Here is a 25,181-nt window from a genome sequence, read left to right on the forward strand (position 1 = left end):
CTTGATCCAACTGAAGAATCCAGATACATTTATACTTCAGTCATATTTGCTCCAAACATGACGGCTCATTTCACAAACTGATTCCATTCCAGCTTAAGTTCAGTGTCTTTATGCAAGTAAATTCTAACCTGACTGAGGGAGCTTCACTTTCCTGCAGACACTGGCTGGTACTGTTATTTTCTGTTTAGTTTGCCAGAGGGAACTCTGCTACTTTTGTTATCAGTCATGGATTCAACATAATTTGAACAGCTTCTCAGAGTGGTCCTGCAAGATATTTCCATGTCCACGTGTGATTATGAAAATAAGAAAGACATCGAGTGTGTTGGGAGGGGGGATATAAAAGGGCCGTTGAAGGAGCTTCACTTTCAAAGATGGGATTCTTCAAGCATGGAGCAAAATGCCATTTCCCCTTAACATTGCTGCACAATGCAACTCAGGGCTACAGCCGATGTAGCACTTCAAAGTTGACTCAAGGAGCTGTCATTGTCATTTTTTAAACCTACATTCAGAAAAGCGCTAAAACTATGGCGTCGACGGCAGGCGCGGGTGAGGGACAAAGACGCAAGAGTTCTTACACAGAGCGAATGAGAAAAAAGTCTTTGACCCTCTCCAAGGATCTTCAGGTTATGAACCAAGCAATAGATATAGACGGCATATCAAAGGAGTCGGCCGACTTCAAAGACCAAGAAGAAGATGAGAGCGGACAAGGGAACAACAGAGGAGAGGACATGACTTCAAAGAAACAAGGGTTGCCCAGGTCAGACAACAAAGCTACCGGCTCGTTTTCAGCCTAATTGTGTGGTTTGTTTATTACATTGTGAAAAGAACAACTTTTAAGTTACTTTCCCTCAACCAGTGCTGAAGTAACCATGCTGTTTCCACATTTAATCAAAATTATGCTTAAATATCCACGTCATGATACTGACTTTTATGAACTGTGAGTAAACGATTGTACAGCTGAATTCAAGGATGCACAATATTGGATTTTTTTTCTTACCGATTTGCTGATATCGTACAACTGATTTGGCTGCTACCAAATCTGATCTGTTTAAAGACAAGTTTAGATATTTACATTTTTTTTATACTGCAAACGTTACCATGAATTTGACGGGATAATATTTTCCTTGATTTCTACAACAACACTGGTCTACTTTACTTGACTACTCATCAAACTACAGTAGTCTTAACTGCAGCTTTTTATTTCCCCTTCGGAATATTTGACATTTTGAAGCAACTAAAAAAAGTACGGGCCGGCACAGCAAGAAGGTTCCGGGATCTTTCTGTGTGGAGTCTCCATGTTCTCCCTGTTCCTGTGTGGGTTCTCTCTGGTACTCCAGCTTCCTCCCACAGTCCAAAGACATCAAGAGGGGACGAGGCTGATTGATACTCTAAATTGACCGTAGGTATGAATGTGAGTGTGAATGGTTGTCTGTCTCTATGTGTTGGCCCTGTGATGGACTGGTGACCTGTCCAGGGTGAACCCCGCCTCTCGGATGGATGGATGGATGGATGGATGGATAAAAGAAGTAAAAGAAAAAATATTTTGTTGGAATATGACATCATTCACTGCACATTCTTAAATCCCTAAAAATACACCTGCCAACTATGAAGTCGATTGGATGAGTGAATAAAACGTGCCACACACACACATAGCAAATGTGAAAACAAAATAAGATGGCTGCTCAGAGTGGGTGGGACCAATAACGCGTACGACAGCGACGTGCAGCAGCCGTGTAACAGTAAACACTGTCCTACCAGCAACACGGGCATGGTAGATGGGCCTGACTGAGTCACTCTTTCAAAGTTTGCTGGTGTTTGTCTCATTTTAAAGAGATTCCCATGTTACAAAGTGATTGGCTATGTTCCCAGTTTCTGTGCCCACCTACAGAGGACAAAGAGGAATGTGCATCATTTCTTGTGAGGTTTTTCGTTGATAAAATGTGGGTTTGTTAGCAGCTGTTTTGTTTTCTGCTTGATAACACCATGTGAGACACTGGGTTATACATAAAAACATCTCACTGTGCTGATTTATACTAAGAGCTAAGTACTTCTAGAAATGCAAACTTTCCATGAACTCTCTACCTTTCCCGTTTGCATGTCACATATACATGCTTGCCATTATGATAGATACACCTAAATATACCCAGTGTAATGCAACAGACCTGCATCAAACAGTCCCCTCAGGTGGATTTTAATGTCCAGTTGTTCGTGAACCTGTTTGAGAGAGAACCTGAGCACAAGGGAGGACTGATTCTGTTGTACGATGCTGCATCACTTTCATCAGAGAACCTGGTGAATCTGCCAGTCAGGGTACAAAAGAACAACCAGGGGTCTCCCTACAACTACAGTTCTGAGCCCTCCCACAATAACAGCCCTTTCACCTGGCCTGGGGCCCAGACTCCTAACACGCCTCGTACAGGTGTACGCGCACAGACATACGTCACACTAAGGTACTGATGTTGAAGGGTTACCTGAGCTTTTTTTTTTGTTTGTCACTCGCTGCAATAAACTTTACAACACTCAGGAGCCCACATCTGATTTATTATTAAGTCGTTAAAACGGAAGAAGTCAGCAGTGTTGAGGAGACATACCTGCCCAACATGGTCTTAGGAGCGGACTGGTCGGACTTTGGAAGTTTGAGGAGTTTTGCTAGTGTTCTCCAGAACGTATAGCAGCTGTACCGCTTTCGTTTGGGAGTTTCTCGTGAAGGTAATAAAACACCTTTTTTTCCTTCTCCAGCGCGCCGCGTCCCAAAGGAATGAGCGCCGAGGAACGGGACCGTCTGCGCACCCTCTTTCACGCCTACGACACGGACAACTCTGGGCGGATCGAGAGGAACGAGTTTCTCACCATCTGTGAGGAGCTGCGGGTGTCCGCGGCCGAGGCCGATGGTATATTTGACCGGCTGGACGTCGACAACGACGGAACCGTCACCCTTGAGGAGTTCATCACTGGTTTCAACGACCGCCACACCGAGCAGCACACATCAGAGCCGGTGGGAGGCGAGGGGGGTAGCGTCAGCAGGTGAGAGTAGACCCTTGACACTATTTGGATTTTATGGTATTCACATTTTCAGCTGACGTTCATGCGTTCTATGCTGAGCACTGTGTGTGCGTAAAGATGAGAATCCAAAGGGAAAACGTGTGTAGACGAGAGCCATGGATCAAACCACATGGAGCAAAATGAACATTATTGACTTTGTGACAACGCAGAGACGTCTTCTTCTTGTACTCGCTGTATTCCTGAAGTCTAATCATTCCAGCCTGAGGACCCTGGAGGACATTCACATGTTAACTCATATTCTAATGATCTCAATGTTTTTTTTTTCTTAAATCAAATATCTGTGAGCAAGTGAAATTATTCAGACAATGATCAAGTTTGTTTGTGGTCCAGATTTTGTCTTTATTTAGAAACTTCTACTTCATTTCTCATTAAATGCACGAAGCAATGCTACTTTTATTTATTTTTTTGTGGAGATTTTAAACACTTTTCTCCAAAATTATTTTCAGTATCTCAGTTAGAAGGAGGTGACATCATTCTGAAATCCCTTAAAGTGAGTTCTCATGTGTACCAGAGCAGGTGCGACTTTGATGCTGCCCACTGTTGCCTTTGATAACATTTCACACAGGCGGGTGATGTAACTTTATTGAAATGAATTATTCGTCCATTCATATCGGTTTTTGACATTTCTGTCATTTGACAGGTGGCTCATCTGTATATTCCTTTCACACTGGGTCTGAGTTCTCACGTGAAATATTCACCTACAAATATCTCAATCTTCACTTTCTGTTTTGGCCTGGTGTCATTTTGGTTTCATGCTGCAGTTTGCGAACGATGGAGTTGACCAGTAGTGAACGAGTCATGATCTCAATACGGAGAACGTTTTTATTACTCTTTCTTTTTACCCTGGGTACCCTGAGACAACAAGAAGAATGTTGTGATCATCACCTGAAGCTGGGAGTCTCAACACCTCCCAGTCCAACAGTAGAGTTGTCTGCCTGTCCAGAGGCTGCTGGACTGGTCACCTCTATCACAGATAACGGCAGCTCTTCATTTCCAAATATAAACCAGGCAATGACCGCAATGATTCTGTATCTTCCCCTGGCTTCTTAATGGGGGATCTGGGGCCCTGTGTTTGTGGCTCTCTCTGTGCCAGCCTCTAAAGAACAGGGCAGGTCTGACAGAAGGATATTAAGATATGTAGAGACGTACATTGGGGAGTTTTGATGGTGTAAAAAAAAAACCCTACCCTTTGGTGGCATTCGTTTGGGAGTTTCTCATTAATTTGTTACGCCTTCCCTTTCTCCAGCAGACCCACTGTCAAGGGTATGAGCAGAGAGGAACAGGACCGCCTGAGCGCACTCTTTCGCACATACGACGTTGACAATTCAGGGCGGATTGAGAGAAACGAGTTCCTCACCATCTGTGAGGAGCTGAGGGTTCCTGCGGCTGAGGCTGATCGGATATTTGATCGGTTGGACGTTGACAACGACGGAACCGTCACCCTGCTGGAGTTCATCAGTGGCTTTCATGACCGCTACAGTGAGGACATGGAGTCAGGAGTCGTATCACACGCCTGGGAGGACTTTGAGGGGAGAATGGGTGACCAGGCCAAGTTCATCCCCAGGTGAGAGCCAACACTTGATGGTAGTTGGCTGTTAAAATTTCACATATTCACCTAGGATGGATGTATTCTGTATTTAGAGCCTTTAAGAGCCTTTGTCAAAGGGCAATATTCATGTAGGTACAAGCACATAACATAACAATAATGGCGGCAATATCTGGGTTAAATGTGTGCTTTGCTTTGTGTCAACACAAGAGTCATATTCCTGTTTTTGTTTTGTTTGTTTGGAGTGTGTTTGTTTTTCCTGAAGTCATCATATCATAGCTGGAGGACATTTTATCTTGACCTGAATTGTGACTTGTCTTGTCCAGTTTGTTTGTGGGTTTTCTGAAATTTGTCAAAGATGTGTGAGTCCAGCAGGTGATTCACAGTTCAACATTCAAAGAAGAAGGATTTCTAAGTGACACATTTACATCCTCATCATTCCCAGTCCATAAATTACAATGGGACATTTTGAGGTGAAAGCAGTGGTGGCTTCATCTGGGCTGACCTGCTGGATCCCTCGTCAGAGACAGAGCTGCACCTCATTCATGGTTTTCCAGACATCGTGTAAAAAGTTTGCTTCCCGGTTCCATGTAGCCTCGGGATTGTGGCCCCCTGTGTCATCACCATAAGGAGCAGCCAGCAGCCATCAAGTCCTGCTGATGATCATCATGTAACTCCTCTCTAGAGGCACAGCGCTGCCTGTAGGGCAGCCTGCACCTGCTACCAGGATGGGGACGTACGACCTGGAGCTTCCCAAGGCTGTTTTTTGGGGGGCTTTTTGGCAGGCACACACCCATGCAACCATCTGGAGTGCAAAATAAGATTACATTGCTTTCCTCCGCTGTCTTGGCAACAGAGCCCAGAGCTTCTTTTTTTTTTTTTGTGAAGTTAGCCTCAGATATCCGGGCAACTAAGCTAGGACAACTGGAATGAGTGATAATTTCGGTTCACTAAACTTCATGTCCTTTCACGGATTTCACTGATGTTTTTGAAATCCTCTAAAAATCACTGCGTTACAGTCAGTAACTCCTAGCTCTGAGGGTCTTTGAACGAGAGTGAGAGGTGCAAAGGAGGAGCATCCGGGCTTCCACCCTCCAGAGCAAACTCATTTCAGTCGCATATTAATCCCATGTTTCTTACAACATAGTTGGATATGCTTCCCCTCTGGATTTACTGTGTGAAATTACGGTGCACTGGCTTTTTGAGTCTTTTTATCAAGCGACATATTGACAATTGGCTGTATATTAGTAGTGATGTTACTTTCCTAATCAAAGGAAATTGCAAAAGAAAGCCTTTGTATGTTTGACATAAAGAAAAATATGGACTTTTAGAAGCAGTTTATGACATAACTCTTGTTAGCCTCACAAGGATAAAAGTGTGTGTGTTCATGTGTGTATGTTTTTGTGTGTGTATGGCCCCAGGGCTGGCATGGGACTCTTCCTCGCGCTGCTCTGCTGTGACATCTGGTACATTGATTGTCACAGTGGTGGCGTCTCGTCCCGCACAAATATTTCCCTCCCTAGTGAACTGGTACTGCAGTCAGATGATAGATGACAGTTTGTACTGAATAAAAAAAAAGTACACAACATACTTAAGATGCATGTCTGTTTTTCAGGGAATGAAAGAATATTTTGTGTCGGTTTGAGATAAAAAAGCTGAAAATGTTTCTATTCATGAGTGCTGCTCACTGAGGTTGGCGTGATGAGCTGTGTTAGGAAAACGTCATCCTTCAGCTGACTGAGCCACTAGGATCATAAGGGAAAAGACGTCTCCTCAAAATTCCTTGAAATAAGATCCCTGCACATTTCGTAACAGGCTAGTTTAGATGGCATCATTTTGTACACAGCGTGTACGCTACAGTCTTCAAGCATTTTCCGCTGATGCCATTTTATGTACAGGTTTTCCTTTTCTGACCTTGTTTCTGTGTTTGTGCCACAATTCGCTCATGTCAGACGTGCGTGTGTCACCGTGAGCTGTTGACCGACAGAAAAGCGCGTCTGTGCACGCTGGATTGAAGCCAGTCAGTCCCGTTAAACGTCAACGCACTGATGGCTCGGCCCTCATTTCACTACTGTGGATTGACGTAAGACACGTTATCACCACAGAAAGGTGACTTCAAAACCACGTGCACAGGATAAACAATTAGTTGCCCTGGACGACGTGCTTGAATGTATTTTCACAGTAAAAAAGTTTATTTCAGTTAATGATTGCTGATAATTTTAGTGAGCTTTTTTCATAAAGATGAATTGAACAACTTCATTTATTAGTCAAGCCAAGGAGGAAAAAATACAACGTTGGTGAGTTAATGCCGTCTCCATTTATTCTCTCTCCTTAATGTTACTGGTGTGTCACGTGTGAAATGATTGGCTGGTTGGATGTTTGGTAATTGCGAACGACATCATCAAGTGATGTGATTCGCTGTTCATGACCCACAGCACGCACTGTTCTTTGAATCTAAAGCAGCTCATTTTTCATGTTCTTTTATGGAAGTTAGCATTTATTTCATTGAAATTAAACGAACGTTCGGTTGAACCTTTTTGTTTTTTGCTTTTGCTTTTGCTGAAGTAGCACAAATACATATTGCCATATTTTTTGAGTGTGTGTTTTCAGTGTTAACATCTCAACTGAGACATGGGTCATTCAGCCCTAGTTTAAAACAATGTATCTAACTGGCTGTAAAATCACACATGATTTGATGTAATTTTGGTTTGTGAAAGGGTTTTTGTTGTTGTTGTTTTGTTTTGTTTTTCTTAAATCTCAATTGGACGATTTTGTTTGGCTCAACTTAAAAGAAGAAAGACCCAGTATGTCTTTGTTTTGGGCTCTTCCACAGCCACATGTCTGTGTCTTTATGAGAAACTCAATTATTAAATAGAAACACACAATGGCCACATTTAATGAGGTTCAATGGGAAACAGTGATGGTAATTCAGCTTGTGTCAGTAAAACAACCAATTAGATTCACCGATTAATTTGTTGATGACATCCATTTGTCAGAGATGATATTGACATTTTATCTATTTTTGACTGTTTTTAAAGTCATTTTGTTAAATCATTAAAAGAAGAAATTAGAAATTTAAAAAGAAACACCCAAGATTGTTAAACTCAGTCCATGAATGTTAAATCCAACCAAACAAATATTTGGGTTGTTTTGGGTTTTTTGTTGCAGGAATGAGCAGGCAGCAACGTTGTACCAGAACATCAGCCTGACAGAGCCCAGATTGATCCCTCAGTTTGAGAAAGTCATCGTCAACTTCACAAAAGAGATCAAACAGCAGAACTCGGAGATGGAGAACCTGGCGCTCGCCATCAAACGGTGGGTAGCAAATGACAGCAAGATTCTGAGTTGCTCCAGTGATATCACAGCGGGATTTTAATGTTTGGCTTCAGGATGCTTCTGTAAGTGTCACGTGTGATCTGCAGGAAATTATTTTCAAAATGAATTTGAACCACAAGGTTTCTGCAGGGGCAGCATGGTGGTGCAGTGGTCAGCACTGTCGCCTCACAGCAAGAAGGTACTGGGTTCAAGTCCTGGGATCTTTCTGTTGTGGAGTCTCCATGTTCTCCCTGTTCCTGTCTGGGTTCTCTCTGGTACTCCAGCTTCCTCCCACAGTCCAAAGACATCAAGAGGGGACGAGGCTGATTGATACTCTAAATTGACCGTAGGTGTGACTGTGAGTGTGAATGGTTGTCTGTCTGTATGTGTTGGTCCTGTGATGGACTGGTGACCTGTCCAGGGTGAACCCGCCTCTCACCTGAAAGCTATTGGGATAGGCTCCAGCCCCCCCACGACCCTTAACAGGATAAGTGGAAGAAAATGGATGGATGGTTTCTGCAGTTGGTTGATTTTGCCATCTTTGTTCCTCTCAGAGCGCAGGACCAAGCATCGATGCAGCTCAGCGAGATGGAAGAGGAGATGGACCAACGTATTCATTTCACGGAGAGAAAAACACGAGAGCAGGTGGGGCACGTTCACACTCAAACACTGTAGTTAAACACGGAACAGACCCCCCCAGTAACTCGTCAGTATTCCGAGGTAGTTGTTATGATGTCTTTTTATTCTATTTTATTGGAGTTTGAGTGGAGAAGGAGATAAGCTTAGCATGTTTGTCCAGTTCTTCCCTCATGTCAAACAGAGATTAGACTTCAGACACGCCTGCTGCTGATCACCTGGAATTCAGGTCAGAAACTGTTGCTAGATGTTGGCGGAGGACACTTAGGACACTTTGTAAGCCTCCTTCAAAACAAACTGGTGTCCCAAAATATTAAATCTATTTGTGTGTGTGTGTGTATTTTGATCAGTTTATTTGGATGTGATTTTTTTCTAGCACAAAATCCACCCCATAAACAGATGGTTTGGCGGGCAGTGGATACTTTATGTCTTGTTTTCTCTTTCTGTTTGTTGCTGACACTTGGCAGCATAAAGACAAATTTATGAGGAAAAAATGTGCCCCTCTTATCTTTTTGAATTATAATCTGCCTCTGAAGACTGGAGATATTTCCCAGAGTCTGAGCTATGTTTTGTGTGTGTGTGTGTGTGTGTGTGTGTGTGTGTGTGTGTGTGTGTGTGTGTGTGTGTGTGTGTGTGTGTGCAACATGAAATGAAAAGGCAGAGCAGTATTGATCTCCTTCTGTATCACATTGATGTAATTTATATTCAGTCACTCAGGCCATGAAGTTTATTGAAACATTTTCCAACCTATGTACACAGGAGCATAGACATGTCCCACTGCGTGTGTGTGTGTGTGTGTGTGTGTGTGTGTGTGTGTGTGTGTGTGTGTGTGTGTGTGTAAACTTACGTAAGCGTACTTCATTGACTCAGCTGACGCTGGAGCCACTGTTTGCTCTGTTCAAGAGAAGCAAACACATTTAGAGGGCACTCACTCATGTTCTTTCACACACACTCATGTCCTGACACCTGAAAGAGAGAGATTTATTTTTGGAAATTGTCGACAGAGAGATTTTTGTTACATATCGACGCTCCAGCAGTTTCCTCCCGTCGTTTCTAAAACAACAGATTAATGCGTCGCGAGAACGTGACGTTTTTATGTGTTTCAGTGGTGATATTTGTGTGTGTTTGTGTGCTTTGCAGGAGAAGAAGCGAACAGAAGCTGCAATGAATGAGTTGCGGCAATGTTACGAAACTGAAGTGTGTGAGCTGCAGTGTAAGATCCAGAGGATGCAGATGGTGATTTCTCCAGTAACAAACCACCGACACCACTTACTGTCAGAATTCACTTCTATCTAGACGTAAATGTTTCATCGTAGGTCATTGCCTTCATAAACAAACTATATCTTGTACATTATTTTCTATTTCCATTTATTTTTATTGTATATGTGTATGAGCCTCATCCTTCACAAGTAATTGAAGATACCTTTGCACATAACCCAGAAGAAATCCTTGAATAGTTCATGCCGAAGATTAAAAAAACTGATTTTTTCACGCACATTTTTTCATGTGTTACTTCAGAAAATGATGATACAAGTAATAGAATGAAAACAAATTCTATTCCAAAACAACAAAACCTTGCAAAGCAATGGCAACAACAGCCGTGTGCACCAAAGAACTTACTCTGAAAAGGCTTTTTAAGTGGATGAATTGTTTTCCAAAAATGCAACAAAACAAAAAAAAAACCCACGAAACTAAAATACTAAAAGGCCTGGAGTGGCCACAGAGAGGGAAAAAACGAGGGTATAGAGAGATCATCATTGATATTAGAATCTGTTTTTTGTTTTATATTTCTGTGGCCATGAGATACACCTTATTTCTTCAATTTAGTTATTTTCTGACCACAAGAATTGAGACCAGAAGTTATGTCTCTTGACGTCAAAATAACTAAACTGAGGGAATACCGTAAGCTTTGTCTCGTGGCCTCAAATTGGAAAAAGCAAATTCTCTCTTGGCCTTCAGTTCTTTTCTCTCTCTGTGGCCACTCCAGGACGCCATTGTTTTTTATTTTTATTTTTTTTGGGCTTCATGGAAAACCAGCTCATATACTGAATAGCACGTCTTTTCAGAACGTGCCCTGTGGTGTATATGACTGATTAGCTGTTTCTACTTGGAGAGGAGAGGAACTCTCCCCAGATATTGCAATATGCAGTAGAAAGCTTTGACAATTTTTTGTCGAGTTTACAGCGACGCTGTCTGACTGCCACCCAGTCAGGGGATTAGTGCCACCTGCTTCTTATCTTGATGCGCAAACTGCCTCACAGAAGTGATGGACATTAGCCGATTTTCATTTTCTCAAGTTAAAATCTGGCGTACGTTTAGCTTGGAACCTGATTCCCAATGACACAGGCGCTCAGGCTCCGTAACAAGGGCTGCACTGTAGGAGAGGGGGATGCATTTGACCCATCTAAATAAAAGACAAACTCTCTCTTCGAAGTGAACTGTGGTGTAGATGTCAGGGAAAACACCGTTCTGCTCAACAGTGGAATATTGAGTCCTTCATCGATAACACTGGCTGCATTCACTAGCAGCTGAACCAGGACTAATTCAGTCTTTTGACCTCATGAAAACACTCATCAGCTGGACTCCAAGTCAACGTCGCACACGCTTAGTTACATAGTGTTTTGAGAAGTTGAAGTTTTATAGACCTGAACCCTAAATATGTGAATATTTTCACCAGATAGAGGAGAAATACAAGACAATCACTGTAAAAGACGAGAGCCCGGCTTTAAAGAAGAAGATCAATGAGCTGACACTGGTGAGACTTCCACTATCACTCCAGCTTCACCAGCTTCTGTTGTACCTCTCTCTCTGCAGTTCGTCTTCACCGCCATTGCTGCTCGTTTTTTTTCTCCCCAGGAGAACCAGAAGATAAAACAAGACCTGATGAAGTCTCAAACCAAAGTGGCCTGTCTGCAGAGTGACATGGACTCACTGAAGTCGGAGCTCACCGATCAAAGCATCACCTATGAAAGGTAAAGATGTGTGCTGCGTTCAAAGTCAGGGCTCAAGTCAAAGGTGTGTTCAGTACACCACGGTAAACGTAAACAGAAAAACATGGCTGACCTGCCAGTAGTGCAGCCTCCCACGCTATCGGTTTTAACATTTTTCTGATTCAACTTTCGCAGAGAAGATAACTTACAGAGATTTTTAGAAACCAGCTACCAAATGACACTGGCAGCATATTCTGACGTCAGTGTACATTCATTACATTGTCCCTGTGGTTGAGTTTATAAAATAAATATTATATTTCATGGATGCTGGCGGTGTGATGTCAGATAGCCGCTTCCGACTTCGAGTGACGGCATCCATGTGTGTATGTGGAGTGTTGGTGTTTGAACGTTTCATTTACTCTGTCACGAGCACTTACAGACACGCTTTTTGTGAAAGTCTACTGGAAGCAGACAAGTACTTCTAACTGTATTCGTGAAGTTGCCGAGCAGGTTTTTTTTTTCTTCTCTCTGTTTACAAACTTTAAATGTTTGCTCTCTTACAAAGCAGAAGGCTTCACCCATTTATCTCATATCTATTTTACACTGACAATGTGTACCTGTTAATGAAACACACAGATGAGGCATTCTGGCCCCCTCTGAGTGACTGTCTGCTCCCCGGGAATATTTTTGTTTTGTCACAGCTGAAACAGGATATCCTGGAGCACTTCACGTACACAATAACTTCTTCAGTAGCGTTACTAGGCGACAGAGCCCCAGGCGGGATCACTCTCCGCCTGCTTTGGGCCATCCCGGGGACGGAGCTGACATTGTTTCTCCAACCATGACAAGTTAATCATGAGTTTGATGTCAGACCTGAATATGATAAAGAGGAACACACTTCTCAGGTTCATAATACACATCAGTACAATTCTGAATTACCTGATATTTACTTGAGCTTTTCTTTTCAATGCTACTTTATATGAGGTATTATTCTTTATGTTCCACTACATTTATGTGACAGCTGTTGTTGCCCACTAAATTTTAAGGAAACACTATTTAAACAAAAGGAAATATAGCAGTTTTAGATCATTAGGTCCACAGCCGACGACTGAATACTCATTGTAACCAACAGCATTGTTTATGATTGTGCCTGGTTTTAGAGACGAGGAGCTCATGAAGCAGTTCACTGACGAGCGAGACATCCTGGAGAGCCAGATTGAGATTCTCCAGTAAGTTCATCATAACACACCTGAAACAGACTCAGTAGTCACCTCGATATTTTTTTTTAAATGGGGGGGGGGGTATTTGAAAAAGGCTGATTTTATGTTTCTGTGTACGTGGAAAGAACAGCCAACAGGAAGCTCCATGACAGCAACGACGGCCTCAGGTCTGCTTTGGAGAGGATCACCAAGGTAATGACGCACAGTCTAAAAAGACCTGAAATATGAAATTATTTCATGATCTGTACAAACTAGAGATGATATATTGAAAATGACACCTATTGTAATTGAATTGTTGTGTGTTTGTTCAGTCTAATCATGGCGCATCACCAGGGAGTCCAAAGGATAGAAGCAGAAGTAAAAGTATCTGCTACACGTCACAGTTTGCATTAATGGACAGGTGAGAACTGCATGTCTGAGTGGGTTATATCCACTCGCCCTATGCCTGGTGGCATGTGAGCTTTTCTCACAGTACACACTTAATATTATATTCTTATTGTTGGAGGAACTTCCAAGCAAACACTGTGTACTTAAGCAGCAGTGATGCTAACTGCTCAAACCTGATGAACCTGGTCTGGAAGAACTCTGCAGCTGAAGATCAGCTCATCATCCTGAATCAAATTTTCAGCCTGAAGTTGTAGTTAGAATTGCAGACGCTGCTTTGCAATATCCTGCTTTCAAAAGTGTGTCATATCACCAAAGATGTCCTCTTACTCAGGTTTTCCCAGCGCATGGACGACATCCCGCTGTACCCGCGCCGGCGCAGCAGTGACACCCTGGCCTTGGCCATGTGTGACCCAGGACTACGGCGCAGACACAGCAGTGACTGCGAGGTGGACAGCCTACCGGAGGTCTACATGGACAGCGGCCTGTCGACGCTGAGGGGCTCACATGGAGGTTATGACTCTGAGCAGGAAGCCAAAGGTCTTGAAGCAGAGGAAGAAGAAGAGGTAGAGGTGGAGGTGGAACAGAGGGTAAAGAAAGATGACAAGAAAGAGGAAGATAAGAAGCAAGAAAATGTGGTTGAGGAAAACTCAGACAGTGAGGTAATCACAACTACTCCTGCATGTCACGTCACATATCGCATGTCTAAACTGTTATTTATGTGAGGACATTCTGTAACCAGGAAAAAAATGAATATTTAGCTGTTTTGATGCTTGAATGTGAATCTTTGAACGTGTTTGAATGTGCTTTAACTTCTGTTACTGCGTGTATCTGCCACAGCCAGCAGAGACACAGGACGGTGAATCAGCGTTTGGGTCGGAGAACAGCTCAATTCTGGACTGGAAGCCGTCAGAATCCCTTGGTGTGACTGCACCCCCTGTAACAAAACGAAAACCCCTCAGCGCCATCAGTGTTAAGGTGAGAGAATAATGCAATACAGGACAGAGAGAGTAGATTGATAATTTTATTTATATTTTGTACATTTCTGTAATTACACAGAGCCCGCTAGATGATATAAATCTCAAATTTACCCTAAAACAAAGGTTTATGAAGCTAATACGGTTATATGTCTTACAATTGTTAAACTCTCTGTTGTGTGTGTTGTGACTCCAGAGAGACGACTGCATCGACCTGGGCTACATGACGTCAGAGAAGGCTTACAGGATCGTCCTGGCTGGAGATGCTGCCGTTGGAAAGTCCAGCTTCCTGCTTCGCCTCTGCAAGAACGAATTCAAATCAAACTGCAATGCAACTCTTGGTGGGTTGGATGACCCAAATCAGAATATTAACTTAAATTGATAGTTTTAACTGTCTTTCTCTCCTCTTTGACATGTCAACGCATGAAAAAGCGATCAATGTGTTGAACCACGAGGGGGCTGGGTGACTATAGTGTGATGCTCTAAGCGTTGACTTTATGTTTCCAGGAGTGGATTTCCAGATGAAGACACTAATTGTGGATGGTGAGCCTTGTCTGCTACAAATATGGGACACAGCTGGACAGGAGAGGTGTGTGTGTGTGTGTGTGTGTGTGTGTGTGTGTGTGTGTGTGTGTGTGTGTGCGTGCGTGCGTGCGTGCGTGCGTGCGTGCGTGCGTGCGTGCGTGCGTGCGTGCGTGCGTGCGTGTGTGTGTGTGTACTTGGTTTTTATTATCTTTTGAAGACCTTTTCTGATATAAACACTAACCTTATCAGGACCCCAAGTCCTTATGGGGACCAAAGACCGGTCCTAATGCGGCAGAACTTAATTTATGAACACCTGGTCTAAGTTAGAGTGGAGGTGTAAATAACCTAAACCTCTGTGTGTGTGTGTGGGTGTGGGTGTGGGTGTGTGTGTCTTTAACAACTAACCAAGGCCAGAAAATTTATCCTCTTTTGTGTGTTTCTCCAGGTTCCGCAGCATTGCAAAGTCTTACTTCCGACGAGCAGATGGCGTGTTGCTGCTGTATGATGTCACGTGTGAGAAGACTTTCCTGAATGTGAGGGAATGGGTGGACATGATTGAGGTAATGTGACACAGTCTCCTCTGCTGCTGCATTGTCTGAAATTACAATTAACACATTTGTAAAATAGAGATTATCTGCTTTTTACTATGAGCTGATCAGTCAGCAGCATCAGAGAAAGTGAAGCTTTCATCACAATTACATTGAATGTCAAACACCTGTTATCTTGTTCTTTTCTCTCCCCTTATGCTGCAGAGATGTAAGTGTGTGTGTGTGTGTGTGTGTGTGTGTGTGTGTGTGTGTGTGATGTAATGGGATTGTGTTGAAAATGTATGTGTCCCACTGCTGCATGAAGTGTTGTGTAAAATGTGTTTGTGTCATTTGATTTTACATGTATGCTAGTATTGAAGGAAAGTTTAAACAAAATGAATGTTGCCTTAATCTGAATAATTTTGGAGTTTAAATAGGAAACAAATGAATGAAAACAAACTGAACTTTAATTTAGATTTTTATTGTAAGTATTTATTCTGTCCACTTTAACAGCAGGATCAGAGTAGCCAACAGTGGCATCCTCAGTACTTGAAATATATTCCTTCAAAAATATCAGATTCTCTACACAAATTCACACATTACAAATTAATCAAATATATTTTACTGATTGGGCAGCACGGTGGTGCAGTTGTCGGCACTGTCGCCTCGCAGCAAGAAGGTACTGGGTTCAAGTCCCGGGATCTTTCTGTGTGGAGTCTCCATGTTCTCCCTGTTCCTGTGTGGGTTCTCTCTGGTACTCCAGCTTCCTCCCACAGTCCAAAGACATCAAGAGGGGACGAGGCTGATTGATACTCTAAATTGACCGTAGGTGTGGCTGTGAGTGTTGGTTGTCTGTCTCTATGTGTTGGTCCTGTGATGGACTGGCGACCCGTCTAGGATGAACCCCGCCTCTCGCCCGAAGGCTGCTGGGATAGGCTCCAGCCCCCCCACGACACTTAACAGGATGAGCGGTAGAAAATGGATAGACAGACAACCATTCACACTCACAGTCACACCTATGGTCAATTTAGAGTATTCAATAAACCTCTTGATGTCTTTGGACTGTGGGAGGAAGCTGGAGTACCAGAGAGAACCCACACAGGAACAGGGAGAACATGGAGACTCCACGCACAAAGATCTCATGCTTGAGCCGGGGCTTAAACCCGGAACCTTCTTGCTGTGAGGCGACAGTGCTGACCACTGCACCACCGTGACTTTTTTAGCATTTGAAAGTGAATTTTACTGCTCTGTACAACTCTGGTAAATCATCCTGCAGCATGTATCCCTCTGTTTTTAAATCAATGTGCTCTCTTTCAGGATATGTCTCAGGAAGACATTCCCATCATGCTTGTTGGTAACAAGTGTGACCTCAGAAAAGGAGGAGAAAACTGTGTCCCAACCACCTATGGAGAGAAACTGGCCATGGTAACGACAAATACTTCTCTTACTATACTGATCAGTATACTCTGGGACACGAATGCATTACTTCATTTGATTAGACATGTAACATAGGTTCAGAGTAACGACTAGTTATAAATCCAGGAAGACTACAGTATTTATTCATTTAATGAGTCTAGACTCACTCTTTCTTGCTTTTACCCAAACAGACGTACAACACCCTGTTCTGTGAAACCAGCGCCAAAGACGGCTCCAACATCCTGGAAGCTGTGCTGCACCTGGCCAGGTGACGCATCTTATTCATACAATGACAGAATTAAACAATTTATATTTCATTAATAGCCTTTTTTGTCACCAAATCTGGTGACGAATTACCTTCAGGTAGTGGTCTGATATTCTTTTTGTGCAAAGAGCTGTCAGGGCCCCAGCTCTTATTTGGAATGTGGGTGGAGCAAATGATGTGCTGCACCAACAGCAAACTCCTTGTAATCCAAGTTGTCAAAGACTGATCTTTGCTGTCCCCTGGAGTGTAAAAGTATATTAGTATTAGTATATAGTATTTGTTCTCAACATCTGCTCGGGCTCTTCCTCTAATGGGCTCTGACCCTCACTCTTACTGTGAAGGCCACTAGTATTAGCCAATCAGATGCAGGGTAGGGCTGTGGGAGGGTCTTTCGGATAAGCGCACCTGGCAGTCCCATGTCCATTCCCTTCTGGCTCAGGAAATACAAGGCCCTAAAGCTCATAATAGGTCACCTGACTCACACAAATACGGATATATGGCTGAGGTAATGTCACCCCACACCCATGAGAGCAGTAGTGGATGCAGTACATCAGATGGGCTGTGCTAGCCTATACTGTTGGTGCTAACGCCATCTGCAGAGGTCGAGAGGTTAGACAGTAAGACGTTGACTGTTTGAGGGGAAATAAGACTTCAAAAAGTAGGGACAACGCATAAAAAGTGTGCAAAGATCTCTATGAAAACGTTTTCCTCAAACCATAATCGTAACTTCTATCATATATCCTCTTAACAGACTAGTTATAAGACATGCGACTTTTGAGGACAAAAATCACTACAAGTCGCTGACCAAGTTGGATGCTCCAAGGAAGAAACCCAACTTCTCCTGCTGCACCTGATCCCAGTCGTCAGAAGTGGACTTTGGTGTGTGGTTGAGCTGAGGAGCGAGTGTGACGAGGAATGCAGGCAACACAAAAATCTGTGCAGAAGAACCTCAACAGGAACAAATCATTATTGTTAAAAACATTCAAAGAAATGGATTAAATCACAGATGTTTTTCATCCTTTTGATCCCCAAAAAGATTTTTCAATTCATGTATTGTGCTGCATTCCAGCCACAGTTTCATGTCCTCTGTGTTTAAGTCACTGTAAAAATCTTGCCTCTTGTTTATTTTTATTTTGTTATTATACATATTTGCATAATGTCCATCCACACTCATCAGAGGACTTGAGCAGCTCCTACAGACCTGCAGATACAGAGGACAGAAAGACAGCGAAGGTGATGTAAGAGGAATTTAGAGGGACAACAGGGATGTGAGGTTGTTTTCAGAGCGACATCCCAATGTGTGTGAGGATATTTGCTGAATATTCTGCAAGTGTGTGGCAAGGAATGAGTGGATTTTGGTCATGTGTTTAGTTGTGGTGCTTCTCTACTGTGCTCAGTGTTAAGTGCTTCATTGAAGTGGCTGTTATGCATTAGCGCCACCCTGAATGTGTCCCTGAAATTTATCACCAGTCTCCTATAAAGAGACACTGAAATTGTGGCAAAAACACAACAGTACAAAAGCAAGTCTTCTATAGGACTTATTCTTACCCGACAGTGTTACAGGGCTTCTTTTCTTTTGATTTCTAATGAGAATGTGTGAACATCAAGCAGATTAAATGCCAACCTGCAAGATGGTGTGAGTTACAAGTGTAAGCAGGTATCTTGTCTAGTATGTGAAATGGTGAATATCTCAGAATGAAAGGTAATGAGGCAGGAGAGCTTTTGTCAATGGCGTCTTCACGTAGCGAGTGGCCTGATGTAAGGAGGTAAGAATATCCACATTTTTGTGTATCTTCCGTTGTGTATAAAAACATGTTTATCACCTTTGAAATAATTCATCACGTCCATTCGTCCCTCTCACCTGGAGCCACATAAGACAAATAAACACGTCATGTCATGCAAACTCATTTGTATCAAACACTGAATGCTTTAAGACCGTCTTCCCCTAAATACTTGGTCAGAATTAATTTCTTTTAAGATGCAGTACGTATTCAAGCCACATGAGGGAGTTAGTTTGTGTTCATGACAGCTCTCACCCATCCCGTGCAATTTCTACACAGAGAATATTGAATTCCATTTTGGCTTGACTTTTTGGGATTCATTTTAATAATAACTGTTGTTGTTGTTGTTACAGTTAACATGCGTCCCAGGGTCTGAACGCACAATGATTCAAGGAAATCTCATTTTATGGAAGTAACTGCACATGTTCACGCATAGAAACAATACTGTATAGGCTTACGTGTATTTGTCCTTGTCCAGAAATGCAAGCACTGTTGTTTCTCGAATGCACTCACTAAAACCTCTGTTTTATTATTTATTTATTACAATATTTGAAGCCCCCTTAAATTATTTTGCCGCTCCTCTAGGGGTCTCAACCCTAGGATAGAGAATCGCTGTTCTGACACACATGATTTCTCCCAGATTTTACAGCCAATGCTTATAAATAAAAACTAAAACCATGTGATGTCGTGAAGAGTGTCATTAAAATATGTTATTAATGTCGAGATTAAAACAAAGATTTATCAAAGTATTTTAATTGGCTGCTATACATAGGATGAAGAAATTATGGTAAAAATGAGCAGAATCTACTTACAAGCAACATTTGCTGTTTCATGAATTAAAGCCTGTCGTGTCCTTTTGTAACAGAGGACCTCTAATAAAGCTGCAGAGGAGGGAAAACCGCTTCAAAGTCCGCAAGAGTCCTGTGTTTGTGTGCCTGGCACTGATATTTTGTCATTCATCATCTCTGACGCACGTTTCACAGAATCTGTCCCTCACACAAATTAAACTGCTTTTTGTATGTGTGCTGTTACCAAGGTGATGCCAAGCGCCAGTAAAAAGCTCTAAATCTCAATAAAAAATAAAGTTAACATGAACTCAGACAAGATCGACCACAAATTTCAATTGAGTCGAGTATATACAGTAACAAACATAATTCGATTTACATCAAAATTAAAATCTTGTTTTGACGTGATGTACAGCAACATAATAAACCGTGTGTTTTCTCTAGCGCCACCTAGTGTTTGGGTCCACTCAGTGTTGTTTGCAGCTGCGATTAGGGACCAAGCAGCTAAGAGTCAGGGCCATAAGTTCACTTTGGCGAGATATAAATCAGTTACAATTACAACTTGCGGAAGAAAGACCATAAGGTTTTTTTTTTCTTCTGTTTTTGGTTGAACAAACATTACAATTACGTCCTGACAGACTAATCAGGTTTAATTCATTACCATCAATGAGCAAATGTACAGAAAACCATCACACAGCTCTGCAAGCCTATATGCATCCATAAATTTATACGTCCCCATTAAAAAGACAAATCAATAAATCAGATAATCCTCCTTGGCTGGTGCTGTGAGAGACCCTCCTGTTAGAAATACTCCCCGAGCGCCTGCATGTGCCTCTGAGCATAGCTGTTTGAATAACTGCAACATATGTTTGGGATTTAGCGCCGAGTGTTAGCGTGTGTGTGTGTGTGTGTGTGTGTGTGTGTGTGTGTGTGTGTGTGTGTTCAGGAGCTGGCACGGGTCCCTGTCTCCACCTCCCATCTGTTTACATTGTCATGTGCTTGATGAGGCGAGACCACTCATTTGTCAAACAACAGGTGGGGTAGCGGAGGTAGAGATGGAGAAGAGGAGGGGGTAGCTGAGAGTAATGTGTGTGCTCAGTGGCAACAGGGGGACAATTAGATGAGGGGGATGTGTAGCAGAAAGGTTAATAACAGCTATAAATTTATTAGCTTAGAGGAGACAGAGAGAGCAGCTAGCCTCTGATGGTTTGCATTCGAAGCCCGTCAGCCACAAAATAAAAATCAGCTCCATGAATGACGCCCTGTGGCTTCTGTGAAAACACACAGGTATCTAAAAAATAAACGACAGTATTATTACAGTATTATTCAGGATAGCCAATATTGCTCCACAAACATATATGAAAACATGCCAAAGCTGAATTCATTCATTGTATCCCTAAGTCTATTTTTCCAGGTCTGTTTTGAGCTCTAAAAATGAGTGTGTTCTCAGGTCCACACACAAAACGTGAGGGTTTTTTTTTTAATTCATGCTCACAAGCTATGCCTCTTAATTGTTTTGGCTGAAAAACAGTTTTTGCACATAATTAAAAAGCTGTAGTAGTAAAAACCTGGTTCAAGCTGTGTAAAACTGTCATTAAAGAATTGTGTTCAATCATAGTCTTCAATAGTGTAATGACTTGCTTCACTCTTAAATGTTATTGTCATACCAGGTGGAACAATTCAATTGCTTATCCTTCACTTCACTTTGCAGGCTTTCTCTAAGTTTCTACGAATAAGAAACTGACATTTTGGAGTAAAATTACATCTTCAATTAGTTTAACCCCTACGACACGTTCTTCAGACTTCATCAGTCACTCTCGCTATAAACCCAATGTGTGTGTGTGTGTGTGTGTGTGTGTGTGTGTTTGATTGATAAGAGAAGTAGAGTAGGCGCCACCATCTGGAGAGGTCAAAGGTCAGAAAATGAGAACACTGGTCACTCTGATGACATCTGCGACGACTGACTCTCTGTCCAAATCTACATTCATGCCAGACCAGACACACACACACACGCACGCACACACACACACACACACCACACACACACACACACACACACACACACACACACATACACACACACACACACACATACACACATAATTGGGGGTCTGTACTCATTAGACATCCATCATTTTGCTCGTCATGTCTGGTTTTAAAAGCATTCAGCCAGTCTGGCTCATGGTGTTACTGTGTGTGTGTGTGTGTGTGTGTGTGTGTGTGTGTGTGTGTGTGTGTGTGTGTGTGTGTGTGTGTGTGTGTGTGTGTGTGTGTGTGTGTGAATGATGTTTATGGCTACACTTTATTTCATATTTTTTTCTGGAAGATGTCGTGTCTGTTTTACTGTTCAGACTGATCACATTGTCACAATCAAAATCAAATAATCTCTGAGCTGCTGAAGTGTTTATAAATGCAGACAGTAGCTGCAGCAACACAGTTTGATATTCCGCTTATCCAAGCTAGAGGGCAGCAGCCTCCTGTAATACAACAACAGCTGTTTCTGCTGATGGTTTCATATGCAGTGTATTAACATCCATTACATTTATCTACAACTGGAGAGGCATTTCTTGATATGATGATGAATAAACTGAATAATATTATGAGGAGCAAAACGTTCAAATATATTCTTCCGGAGAGACCAATGCAAAATGCCTGTTTATTTTGTGCTGAGGAAACTGGACTTTTCACAATGCTAAATCCCATTCAGGTTTCAGGACTCAGTCCCGTTCCAATAGAACACACCAATAAAAAACAGTAATGATCCAGGATTTTCAGTTCCCTCTGTACAATAGGAAAGCTTTTTGTCTTCACCCCTTTTTCCCTTCCAAACAATGGTGATGATTTACAGACTTTTGGGGCGATCCAACTGACAGAAGAGATGCAGAACTTTCGTTGGTCTCAATGACGGCTTAGTTAGCTCAGTGGAAGGACGATAGCGGATTACTGGCCATTTTATAATGTGTGTTAATCTGACAGATAAACTTGATTAGTTTATTCTGAGGACATTAGTGCGTGAGTGTGTGCATCTCTGCATGTTAACACTGCACATAAAAACCACATGCAGAACGTTTGAAAGTCTTTCCAGCTAATCCCGACTTGGCCGGCTGTATTCTTCAGTGTGTAAACACTGTGTTGTGAATGTCCTGTTAATCAGCTCCAGTTGCAGTCAATGTCCGCAGAGTCACTCCTCATAAAGTGAATCCAGACATCAGTATTTACAAATTATTCCCAAAGATGATTTCCTTACATCCAAAAACACAGATTCCCTTTGGGGTTTTTTTTTTTTGGAAGTCGTCAAATTTATTTTGCAAATTCATATTAATTTATTCGAACTTTTTTCAGCTTTTGCAGATAGAAAACATACAGAATAAAATCGTCTGCCTCTTCACATACCAGCAAAAACCTTTAGAATAATGTTCTGGCTGTAAATAGTGAGGTGGCAGCAAACAGCATGTACTCATCTTTTTGAGTTTATTAGTTTCTGGTGTGTATAAGCAGAAGGAGGTATTCTGATTCACAGGTTGGCCTCTGAGGTTCGGTCTAAAGAATAAATAATTAAACCCACCTGAAAAGGTTTAATCTGACATTAAATTCTACAGATTTCTATGTTTGATATAACTTTATAAGTTCTTCATAATTTATTGTAACCTTTCTCAAATCAGCCATTGTAAATGAGATAGCTGCTACATCGAACTAAATCAAGGTTTTATTCCTTCTACTATCATTTCAGGGAAGATAAAACACACATATGTACAAACACATTCACACAAAGCTGCCTGCATGAGAACATTCATTGACATCATGCATTCTTTGACCTCTGACTCTAATCTGAAACTAGACGCAATTTTAACACCAACGCCAAGCCTCAGAACTCAATCTACCCTTTAAATGTGTCTTGGAAACTTACCTAAGTGTCATCACATACATATTGTCCACACTCCTGCATGAGCGTGCACACACATACACACATACACACTCACACACAAACACACATTTGCTTCAATGTTTCCTGGTGGTTTAGTGACCTGCTGTTGTCTGCACTCTGTTACACTAATACACTAAACCGTAAACAATGGATTCACTCACACACACACACACACACACACACACACACACACACACACACACACACACACACACACACGTGCACACACGCACACACACACACGCACGCACACACACACACGCACACACACATACACACACACACACACACACACAGCCTAATAGGACTCTCCATCTGTCTATGTAAATCAATCGTGGCCTTTGCTGAACTCTTGCTGTGCAGTTTGACAGTTAATCACTTGATAAGTGTGTGTGTGTGTGTGTGTGTGTGTGTGTGTGTATGTGTGTGTGTCTGACCCCTCCCTGTTCCTCTTTCACTGACCCCCCCCCCCCCACACACACACACACACACACAATCCCCTGTAGTGCTATTCTGTGCAACTAGTTTATGTTACCATGGTGATGATTTGCCATGCTGTACATCATTATGATGGGGTCATGGCACAGTGAAAGTTCAGAAGTCATGTGTGGCAGCAGGAGGTGTGGTGTGTTTGGGTGAAGATGTACGGGGGGAGGGGCTAATTCTACTCTCAGCCTTAAAAAAAAAAGCTGTTTGGATGAACAGAATTTTTCTGATGCATCACGTTCTACATCAGGGACCCTCCAGAAAGCAGCAGTTGTACAGTAGAGAGCAGCATGGAGTGTGGTGACGGTGTTTTGGTGATTTCTATTAAATAGTTTTGCTTCAGTCTTTTTCCCAAACTCAGCGAACACGCATCATTGCACTCTGGTGGGAGTGACTGCGTTCACCAGGGTTTTGTTGGACACATACAGACTGAGATGAGCTGGATCTCCTGCAGGATCATTTGACCCTGACGTGAATGCAGATTAAACCCTTTCCCATTGCAGATAAAAGACAGGTGTTACCTGGGTTTATGGCCTGTAAGAAAAAGACCTCTGATCTTTTCCTGAAAATTAACAATCACAAAACCTGGAAATGCTAATTTTTTTCACAAGGTTTGGCATACAGTACCATTGCTAGTCAATATCAATGATTTTTATGGGTTTTTTTTGGATCAGCTTTTTTACCAACATTTATAACACTTGCTATTAAAATAAAATGAGATGATCTAACAGACTGTTAACACTTTACTGTCAAACACTATGTCATCTATAGGTGTTAAACTAATCTTTTCAAATATTAGCCTTTCAGACAAGCAAACAAAGACACTGAGTGCATCATTAACTGTTTAAATAGCTCTCGGCTTCAGGAAATCATGTGAGTTTACCAGCAGAAACACACAACACATCACAAACTTGTCTGCTGGCCCGGGGAAATAAGTCAATCACCTATTTTTAGTGTGTTTACCCCTTTTTTAAGGAAAAACCCTAATGTATCACAGTGGTGTGCCAGTGTTTTCCCATCTCTCGTCATTTATTTCTTTAACATCATGCTGAACCTGATCTACCGCTGATGTGAGGGACTTATTTTATCATTTGTCATTATTTCCTGCTCTTTAATCTGCATTGTTTGCATGAAGAATATCATATAGAGTTCTTGTCATCTTTATTATTATCAATATTACATCATCATTATGATATCTCCTGGATACTGTGAGTCTGCGTGTTCGAATGTTGCTGCAGCACACTAGTTGTCAGTGTGTCTCCTTCTCATGCGTGAGCATCCTGCAGTAAATAAAGTGAAACTGATGCGATTTTCATGTGGCGCTCTGACATGTGTGTGTGTGTGTGTGTGTTTTTCTGTACTGCAGTAAAACAGAGAGAAAGAAAGAGAGAGAGAGAGAG

The 25,181-nt window shown here is 42.1% G+C and overlaps 1 protein-coding gene across 2 annotated transcripts; it reads left to right on the top strand.

Moving 5' to 3' along the window:
• The first annotated feature begins 296 nt into the window (after window positions 1-296).
• Window positions 297-19,823, top strand: rasef (RAS and EF-hand domain containing). 2 transcript variants are annotated; one of them, XM_086206320.1, is made up of 19 exons: window positions 297-757; window positions 2,740-3,024; window positions 4,313-4,627; window positions 7,778-7,924; window positions 8,479-8,569; window positions 9,701-9,796; window positions 11,238-11,315; window positions 11,417-11,532; window positions 12,651-12,719; window positions 12,836-12,902; window positions 13,022-13,110; window positions 13,429-13,756; window positions 13,935-14,072; window positions 14,268-14,412; window positions 14,579-14,660; window positions 15,042-15,156; window positions 16,441-16,548; window positions 16,731-16,807; window positions 17,556-19,823. In XM_086206320.1, exons 1-19 carry the CDS (start codon window positions 525-527, stop codon window positions 17,656-17,658), a joined length of 2,682 nt encoding a protein of 893 aa, XP_086062446.1. In that variant the 5' UTR covers window positions 297-524; the 3' UTR covers window positions 17,659-19,823. The 2 variants fall into 2 exon arrangements, with proteins under 2 accessions (XP_086062446.1, XP_086062445.1); XM_086206319.1 differs by having other exon boundaries at window positions 298-757; window positions 4,310-4,627.
• Window positions 19,824-25,181: the final 5,358 nt, after the last annotated feature.

The sequence above is a fragment of the Aulostomus chinensis genome, chromosome 6 (genome assembly GCF_037954235.1).
Source record: "Aulostomus chinensis isolate RoL2024-O1b breed Wild chromosome 6, RoL_Achi_v1.0, whole genome shotgun sequence".
Taxonomy (NCBI): domain Eukaryota; kingdom Metazoa; phylum Chordata; class Actinopteri; order Syngnathiformes; family Aulostomidae; genus Aulostomus; species Aulostomus chinensis.

Excerpts from the sequence above, each read along its gene's own strand:
- rasef (XM_086206319.1), top strand. The coding sequence starts at position 525 with ATGGCGTCGACGGCAGGCGCGGGTGAGGGACAAAGACGCAAGAGTTCT. Across the intron at positions 7,925-8,478 it reads CTGGCGCTCGCCATCAAACG|AGCGCAGGACCAAGCATCGA; the intron begins GTGGGTAGCAAA and ends TGTTCCTCTCAG. Across the intron at positions 16,808-17,555 it reads GCTGTGCTGCACCTGGCCAG|ACTAGTTATAAGACATGCGA; the intron begins GTGACGCATCTT and ends TCCTCTTAACAG.